Source organism: Plasmodium cynomolgi, chromosome 1 (genome assembly GCF_000321355.1).
Source record: "Plasmodium cynomolgi strain B DNA, chromosome 1, whole genome shotgun sequence".
NCBI classification, from domain to species: Eukaryota; Apicomplexa; class Aconoidasida; order Haemosporida; family Plasmodiidae; genus Plasmodium; species Plasmodium cynomolgi.
Window position 1 is genome coordinate 769,119 of NC_020396.1, and position 9,920 is coordinate 779,038.

Genomic DNA, 9,920 nt, shown 5'->3' on the forward strand with positions numbered 1-9,920 from the left:
ACGTTGTAGGTCTGTTGGGCAGAGACAAATGGCTATCAACTAGTTGGCGCGTGGTAAAAAAGGAGCATATGAATATTAATTTAATTATAAAAGTTTTTTTTTTTTTAAAGTTTATTTTTGTTTACAATTTAACTTTTTTGTTCTGTCTATTTTGTCAATTATTTCAATTTTATCTGCTTCAATTTTTTCGTGTTTCCTATCCGTTTTTGTCACAACAGTGTCTATCCGCCGAGCGCCACTTTGTACGAGTCTTTTCCAATTGCTTCATTTTTTTGTTTCATTTTTTTGTTTCATTTTTTTGTTTCGTTTTTTTGTTTACTTAATTTGCTCACCTTCGCACGAGTGTCCACCCAACCCTGCCAAGTTGACCCACACTGTGCTGCCACTTTTTGGGCGCCCACCTTTGCGATTAAGGCAGTTGGAATTTTCCCCCGTAGGAGGGCAACACAAACGGAGAGGAGAAATAATCAAAGGTGGAAAAAAAAAATAAAGTATCAGTAAAGTAACAATAAAGTAACAATAAAGTATCAGTAAAGTAACAATAAAGTAACAATAAAGTAACAATAAAGTTATAATAAATAAGAACACAAAATGAAAGGCGCATATGTCCTATCCTGCTTGGTCCTCTTGTTGGCCCATGTCCACAGTTCCGCGTCGGCAAAAATGAACCTTGTGTCGCACAATTCTGTTCCCAGATTTGGCGGCGAAGAAGGCTCCGACGAAAAAGTTATAACATGCGTCACTAAATATGTCATCAAAGGAGACTTAGAAATTGATGATGGAGGGTTTTGTAGCAGCAGCATAGGTTCACAATCCCCCCCAGGATCATGCGCTGATGGGGGAGCGAACACAGGAAATTATTGTGATAACTATTATGACATAACTTTACTTGTTGAGGAGTCTAGCTTTGTTCAGAAGGATTACTGGAAGAAAGGAACGATCCCCTTTTTAGAATCCATGGTTAGGAATGTCCGAGTGAGTAAGGACAAGGCACACATGTCCGTAGTGCTATTCGCGCGAGACCCACGTGTTATAGTCCCATTCACTGATGAGGTTAGTCAAGATAAGGATAAGTTGATTGAGAGAGTTCGAGCCATAGATGACGTAGGGACTAGTCCTGACACGCTATATGCATACGCATTGGAACACGCCTTGGAGCATGTCATTTTTGGGGATGGTACCAGGAAGGATGCACCGAAGGTTGCAGTCCTGTTTTACTACGGATTTGACTATGGAGCGAATAAGAGCCTCATCCCTGACGTGGTGGAAGATTACAGAGACAGGAACGTCAAACTGGTGATAGTTGGAATCGCCTTAGGGAACAGGGACAACGCATACTTGCTTGGGGGCTGCGCCATCGGTGACGAGAACTGCGCGAACGTGATATTTAAGCCCTGGGACTTTGTAATCCCTGCAGCCGCGGATGTGAAGGAGAAAATATGCAGCAAGGGGAACAGCGAGGAGGGTTCCGCCTCTACGGACTGAAAAGGGTGGACTACACCAGCGGGAGGCTCGGAGTGGGCAGGTGAAGATGTCCCAAGATGCCCCAATATGTCCGAAGATGCACCAACTTATCCGAAGATGCCTCAATATGTCCGAAGATGCCCCAATTTGTCCCAAGTTTACACAATATGCAGATGCCACCGCAGCCCAGTCGTTTCAAACTCGCAGATGGGGGAGAAGCCCGCCGGCCGCGCGTTATGTTAAGACTGGGCTGCGCTTTTACGAGGCAAGAGACCGCCTCCGTATGGCCAATCTTTATTGCATCTCCGCGTAAAAGAGTTTCATTTGTGCGTGTATATACATCTGCATACGAGCATATATGTTTCGACCATGCACCCTCTGGTGGAAGCACCTGGGTGCATTAGAATGTGTACAAGTGCATATTTACATGTACATGCGTAACTAAGAAACTAGAGTAGATACTGAAGCGGTAGGTTTGAAAAGAGACACGGGAGGAAAAACAAAAAAAAAAAAGGAAAGGGGAGGGAGGGGTCCACTTTGAGGAATGACCCACATGGAAAATTTTTCCTCCTTTGGTGAGAGGAACATCTGGAGGGGGCGTACTTTTCTCTGTGGGAGTTTATTCCCAGAAGTGGGTTCACAATTCTGTGGAGGTCCTTTTTTGGGGGGATGGACGAACGGGAGTAGAGGTTGGACGATGGCAACTTCGATGCGAGCGGATCTATTTGCCCCATTTTGCGAAGGAATATATTTTGCCTATGCCTGTTGGCTCTTTTATTGTGTCTCGCTGGGAAAGTAAGCCCCAGTGGGATGGAAAACTGGGTCCAACATATGTTGTGCGAGATGGACATTATACAGGTCTACGCACTTTGCCGCAGAAATGGGGTCCACCAAAAGCGTTTACTCCCCCCCCCTATTTTGGGGTCGTTTCCGATGGGGGAGTTGCGCAGTGAAGGAGGTAGTGCCTCGAGAGTGCCTGATGGAGGGGCTCTTGGCGTAAGTTCATTCCGCTCTCGTTGGAACATAGGTGGGTCGTTCATAGGGGCATTTACATATGTGTACGTTGCACCCTTGGGTGCAGCGAGTTGGGGAGGAGATCATGCGAACGCATGCTCGAGGAACGAAGGGGAGTTTTCTCCTGTGGAGTAATGTTCACAGTCGTGAATGTATTCTTGTAGAGAGCGAGGAAATAAAACGGTTGGTTAATTGTCCTCCAGGTGGCGACCTAACAGTGTGGGCTGATGGGTGCGCCAAGTGTCCCATCCCTTTGGGTAGAAACGAAACGCATTCAACTGAAAGCACCTTTTCGCTTCTGCTCACATGGGTCAAAATTTTTTGTGGAAGTTAGCTTCATTTCGAATGGTACATTTGGGGAGAACGGAGTTGGAACTTTTTAGACGACTAGCCATTTTTTGTAAATTTCTTTTTTCTCCAGAGTGGAGGTGAGCTTTTCTTCGTGTCGTAAAAAAAAAAAAAAAAAAGAGCTTTCGTAAGGTAAAACTGTTATGGGGTTTTTTTTTTTTTATCGTTTCATCTTTTTGTGCGTTGTAAGTTTACGGGTGGGGAAATTTTTTCCGTTCGGCGAAGTCCATTTTGATGGGAAGTTTGGGGAAGGCTAATTTTTTATTTGGGCGGGTAGTTACAAAGTGCAAGAAATGAGAATTCCCCCAATGCAGTGTGATTCCTCCTCTATTAGATAATTAAAGGGAGTTATTCGAGTTAACCTTGTTTGGGTTAGGCGTAAACAAAAAAAAAATTGCGACATAATTTGTGTAGTAACGTTTTTAAAAAATGCATACGATGAATGTGATTGTTTACTTTTGGGGAGGTTAAAAATGAAGCGTTTTTTTCAGTCGGATGTAATTTTTTTTGGGGGGAACCATTTTGGTATTTTTTTACCATATCAGCAGGTGTGTTCTTAAATGACCCTCGCGGGGGAAATATGATTGGCCGCTAAAACGTTGGAAGGATTGCAACTTGGAAAGTACACAAAAGGGATGGAAACAAAGTGGAAAAAGGTACATTATATTTTCTTTTTTTTTTTTTGCGTTATTTTGTACACTGTTTTGTTTCAAATACGAGTGTGAAGAGTGAACAAGTGGGAACATATTTAGCGAGCCCGTGTGATGAGCGTGAGAATCTAGCCAAAATTTGCGGGATCCTTTGGAGTGTTTTTTTCTTATGAGGTGGAAACAGACTTAGCTAGTAGGAAGTGGCGTGCACTGGCACGTTTCCCTGATAGGGAATAACTAAATTTTGGGGGGGAAGCTGGAACGACCGTACTGCACATATATTGGGAATCACCAAAAATGGGGGAAGCAATTTTTTGGGTTGAAGCATAGGCATGGTGAGCTGAAAGAAAATGGTGGCTAGTGGGGGTACACCAAAAAATATTACGTTAGCGAGAGGTACACTATTGACATTCAAAATATAACTCAATGGAAAAAAATGGATAGAGAACGTCAGGTTCTTAAATACATAGCAGCTTGAGATGCAACCGGTTAGGTGACCCTGGTAAGTACAATTGGCTAGTCTCAGCTTAGCGAAAGATATCTTGCATGAACATGTCGTGATTGTGAAATGAGAAAAGGAAGTAACGATATAAAGTAAATTAGCGAATAACGAATTACGAATTACGAATTACGAATTACGAATTACGAATAACGAATAACGAATTACGAATAACGAATAGTGAACTACGAATTACGAACTACGAATAACGAATTACGAATTACGAATACAATATAGTAACCAAAGTTAAATTATATGTAGTACAACGAAAAGCACACATTTGGTAATTTTGCAAATAGTGGAAATGATATCAACTGCCTGAAATTCTGATGGCATGTTTTTATTCATCTCTCTTAAGCAACTGAGCAACTTTTTTTAAAGGTCATAATAAATAAAGGCAAGTATAAAGAATAGGAATAATTTATAATGGAACGGATATTTTTTATTTTTCCCCTTAAATTGATACGATAAAATACGACGCAACAACCCTTCTTTTTTAAGTTTTTTTTTAAAAATTATAGTACAACGGAAAACTGATAAAAACTGTATTGTTTTGATATATAAACTAGCTACTCATAAAAGTATGTCGAAAGGTAAAAAGTAAAGGTACGTAGATGGCACATTCGCCTAAGTCTCCATAAGAAAAGCACATATATTTAAGGATAAAAGTTTTAAGGTACCCAACCGAACGCACAGGTATATTATATATATATATTTATTTATATAATGGTTGTGGATGTTTTTTTAACACCATGAATAGTTTTACACTTGCAACCGCTTCAACTAAATTGAACAAATCAACGCTTTGCTTAAGAGTATGAGAACTCTCCTTATTTCGAATTAACCTATTCCGACACGCTGTGGTGTAGAGTTTATCTCTGTCTGTCTCAGTGTGCGCTTTTATTAGACACATCTGTGCACAGTTCTCACCCAGTTGTGAAGGATCCTTTTTTTTTGTACAACCTTAACGATGGATGTCTTGGTTCCTACGGCGAAGAAGGCCGCAATTAAACGCGATACATGTGACACAAAAATGTGAATTTATCGAAAATCGTATATTATTCTCTGTGAATCATCTATTAAGCCGAATGTAAAAAGTGCAAAATGCTCATCAATCTTGCTAAAGAAAGGGTAGCCAATATATGTACAGCAGATGATGATACTTCTGTTTTTATAAGTTTGCACCAGGGAGGAGGGAAAAAATTAGAATGAGAAAGAGAAAGGGGTAAATAAGCAAGTAGGAATTTTATTCATATGAGCTTTTTTCCTTTTTTTTTTTTTTTTTTTTTTTTTTTCTTCTTTAACCTGTAATGCACATTTTTGAATACTAAGCCATATTCACACACTGACGTTTTTCAAAGTAATAAATACTCTCTTTTAGAGTGTTTCCGTCAGGAGGAAGAATTCCCCGCAATTGCCCATAAGCGATTGGACTTTATTTATTCAGAATTTAATTTTCAAGGCGTCAAAAATGTCCCTTGCTACAGAGCATGATAGAAATCTTACTTGTTAAGTCTTCATGTTTCGGTTCAATATTGGATACCAGTTGTAGGGATATATGTGTGTCTAAATTGATTGGGGCGAGGTTATAAACTGTGGTTTGTGAAAGGAATTATAAGAAGGTGTGTGTGTGCGAAGTGGAAAAATTGAAAGACGTAGACTCTTTCGGGTTTCTCTTCTTTTTTTTTTTTTCATCAGCTCGCTCCCCTTCTTTTTTTTTTTTTTTGCTTCCACTTTTTATCTCCTTTACTCAATAACACGCACGAAGTTGAGTAGGATTGCTGTGACATACTCGTGCCATTTTTGATTGTATTAAAACTGGAAACTTTTATGCGCAGTATATTCGAAATAACATCTGCCGAGTGCTTTATGGCTTACAAAACAATCTGGGAAAGTTTTTTAGTAGTCCTTGTTACCCCATATATATTTTATATATATGTACTACGGCGGACCCAGGGTTGATTAAGGCGAGTTGGAAAAAGGGAGCTGCATTCACCTTACTGGTATAGAACCCAGAACGTGGGTGCCCCTTTTTTTTTTTTTCCTTCTCTGGCACCTTAATCATCATTGGAGTTATCTACTTTAGAAAGCGGCATAAGTTTGTAGCTAGTCCCCAGAAAGTTTTTCAGAACAAAAGCCCATAACTAGTAATTCCTTCACCTCTCGAATGGTAATACAGTACTTTGTGAGATCGTGTAGCATCTCTAATTTGAAGGTGAATTAATTTTCCCGGATAATTAGAGTGTGAAAAATCCAATAAGTATCTGTTTCATTCGATGTGATAGATGAAAGTAATGACGCTTAGTTTCAGTTAAACTGATGGCAAACGGTCAACTTATGTTGTTAAACATGTTTATTCGTTTTTTTTAAAAAGAATGGCATGCATTTTTAAAGGAGTTCTCTAGCGTATAGCACGAATGGAAATGCACGGTATTTGTAGCAACCGTTTTTTCATACCTATACAATCACAAAGTATTTCAAAATATAAGGCAGAAGGGCAAATCCGCCAAACATTAAAAAAATAAGCGGAAGAAAAGAAAATTATAATGATTCCTCTAGTAACGCCAAGTAAACGAGGAGGAGCTTACGCTGAAAATCTTTCAATAGAAGAGGACCTTACGGGTGGTTTTTCCTTCTTCTGTAAAGAATTGTAGCACATTAGGTGAAAGATGATTATATATATACAGCCAGTGTGCGTATACAAAAATATATAGCATATCAGTAAACGTCCCTGAAAATTTTAAGCCCATATTTATTTACTAGAGAACGAAATTTTTTATTAATGCAGGATAGCATTCCCATAGAGGGTGAAAGGCCCGTAGTTTTTGTAAATATATACAAAAGAGTGTTGTCTTGGGGGGCGCAGCGGAAAAAGATCTTTTCCCACTCGCCATTCAATATCTCTTTATTTTTCAGGGACTTCTTTCATTTGAGAGTCGTGTTCATGAAATTGGAACACTAATATGTGTGGTACATGGGAAGGGTTTTTTGGTTGGTGCTGTGGGTTTTTGGTCTACCCTGCTCGAGACTTTGCTTGTACCGATGAGTGTGCAGGGGGAGTAAAGGTATGGGTAGTATCATAACTTTTTACACGGTGGTACGCCCCCTTCTTTCAACTTTTTTTTTTTTTTAAAAAAATTAATTGTTGTTAACCATATAAAGCTAAATATACGTAGGAGACCGATAGCAAACAAGTACCGTAAGGGAAAGATGAAATAGTACTCAGGAATGAGCGATTAAATAGTACCTGAAATCGTTAAGGTGGAACGGATTAAGGAAGAGAAAAAGTAAGGTTTACTGTTCTCTTCTTTGGCATGCTTCTCAAGGTGTTACATCTTTCACTGGGACTGGTTCTTCCAGCGTTTGATCAGATTTCCTGCGGGACCTTTTCCACAGTTAATCTGCATTCTTACCAGAGCGAGACACTTCGGAGTGGGATCACTGTCACAGAGACATGACCAGAGAACGTGTAATGGTTTATCTTATTTAAAGAAACATCAGTAAAGGTTTTTTTATATTTTTGGGGACGTTGCAAAAAGTGTGGAGCGGACACGGGGGTAAGTTGGGAAAAAAAAAGAAGAGAAAGAAAGTGAAAGAGGCATACATATATGTATATATATACTATTGGGTGAGTGATATACACTTCGCGTGTTGTTTTTTCGTCCCCAATTGTACTGTATATGTATATATGTGTGTTTTTTTTTTTTTTTTTCCTTTTTTGACCTCTTTCCCCCGGTTTTCCCCCTGGCTAAGGAGGGGCGACACAAATATATTGTGATTATATTTTACAATTATATTTTGTCGGCTTCGCCACACAGTTGAAGGAACTTATGGTTCTCTCTTTCACTATCTCTCTCTTTTGCTCTTCGCGGGGGTATGGAGTGTTGTGTGTGTTTTTGGAACTGTATGGTCTCCGTCAGCTGTGTTACGCACGTTTTTCCCCCCTTTACTGAGGGAGATTTTAAAAATAGTAAAAAACTGTATGCGAAAGCAGCACTTTTTACTGTTTAAGTTGTTTCTAAAAAGGTTTTCCTTAACCCTCTCGTCTTGAAACACGAACCAAGGAGTCTAGCAAATATGCAAGCGAACGTGGGATTATATATAACAAATATAGTGATTAAACATATGACTGCGGTGTTTAGTAGTGGTGCTTGATCAGCGCAGCGAAAGGCACCCAGCAAAGTTTTGCGCGTTGTGGTTTTTAATCGATCACCTTTGTAGATTTGAAATCCCTGCTCTTTGTTGTGTTTTCATTAAAGCCAACAAAAATAAGTGGTGGAATTTGATGCTTACAATTACGGTTAGTAATTATATAATTTTTTATTGCCTACCGTAGGAGCATATATGCTAGGACCCGAGAGGCTTTGAACTAAAAACCGCGTTGAAGTCCAGAATGGCTACATAAATTTCAACTGGGAGGGTTGTTATTTGATTTTGTGCACATTTGGGATAGTTCACATCAACCGCGCTTTTAGGGGCACACGTAGAATATAAGCACATGCGTTGCCTTGACTGAAAAGCCTATTAGCTGGTTATTTTCGAAAGATCTCTCAAGATCGCTGAAGTCGGACGTGTACTTTTATCTGCCACATTGAGGGGTGATATATGAAAGGAAGAGAGGAGTAATAATAGTCTTGGAGGAGGATATCATCTTTTTGGTATTTTTCTTCAGGCTATTATTATTTATTTTTTTTTTTCATTTTCCCTTTCGGGATGGGTAATTCGTAAAGAGAATGATGAGGGAAGGAAAAATAAGAAAATGAAAGAAGGAAAAAGAAGCGGCTTCATTCTGAGGCAGTTTTTTTTTTTTTTTTATACCTTTGTTTCCCTCTCTTCTCTTTGCGCATGAGAGAATACGAGACTTCAAGTGAGCCAATTTTGGTAAACAAAAAATGGCAATGAGGGATGAACCTAATGCCTGGATAAGGTGCCTAAATATTCGCTCATTAGATCCAAAATAAAAAAAGGTGTTGATTTGTGATGACAGCAGGGCGGTACTCATTAAAGTGGAGATCCGCTAAGGAGTGTGTAACAACTCACCTGCCGAATGAACTTGCCCTGAATAAATGGATGGCGCTAAAGCGGATTACCGATACCAGGCCATAAAAAGTGAAATGGCTTTAAAAGCAAAGCCGCTCCAATTTTTGTGTCCTTTTGACAACTTTTTATGAGTAGAAAATCGTGGGGTTTTGTGCAGAAGCGAAATACGTGAGTATTCGTGAAACATATCCCTAGTGCAGATCTTGGTGGAAGTAGCAATTATTCAAATGAAATATTTTGAAGGGCCTATTAAGTATAACTTAATTTAATCGTTTTGTTATACGGATAAATTTTCCAAATGTCTATTGCCATATCCTCCTTATGGAGACAACATGATTAGCCGCTCCCCCGGAATCATTTTTTTTTTCTTCCTCTCTTCATCCGAAGTTTGGAAATAAAAAAAAAATGCGTTTGTGAGTCTTTGCGGAAGGGTTTCACAAAAGAACCCGCTATACGTGTAATAGATTTTTTATGGATCCATTGCACAGTGGTTTAGTGTTTCTTTTTCTGCTTTTTCAGTTTCGTGGGGAAATCAGGTTTATAAACCCTGAGCAATTAATTCTTCGAGCTCTTACCTCAAGCTGGCGACAGGATTATTTTCATAATTCTTAAAATTCTATCGTAGATGATTCTCTCCCATCGGTGTGCATATAGGTGCGTGTGCTTTTTGTTGCGACACTTAATATTTTATATTTTTTGTTGCTTCATCTAGCATCCACCCCTTAATGCATAGCCCACAAAATATAAGTGCAGCAAAAAATCTCTGAGTACAGGTTGCTTTTAAACCTTGCGTAGATAGAGTGCATTTTACAAAATGGTTACAAATTTTTTTTAAATTTATAAACATGATGTTAATATAATGCCATTTTTGCTGAAGCCTTAGGAACGGGATAGGGAGATGGAGA

The 9,920-nt window shown here is 39.2% G+C and overlaps 1 protein-coding gene and 1 non-coding gene across 2 annotated transcripts; both read left to right on the plus strand.

Annotated features, from left to right (window-relative positions):
• Positions 1-663: 663 nt before the first annotated feature.
• Positions 664-1,485, plus strand: PCYB_012570 (von Willebrand factor A-domain-related protein; the record flags this gene model as incomplete). The annotated part of the gene is made up of 1 exon (XM_004220763.1): positions 664-1,485. One exon carries the CDS (start codon positions 664-666, stop codon positions 1,483-1,485), a length of 822 nt encoding a protein of 273 aa, XP_004220811.1.
• A 3,582-nt stretch (positions 1,486-5,067) lies between these two features.
• On the plus strand, positions 5,068-9,920 carry PCYB_012577. The gene has a single exon. It is a non-coding gene; the product is annotated as a 28S ribosomal RNA (ribosomal RNA).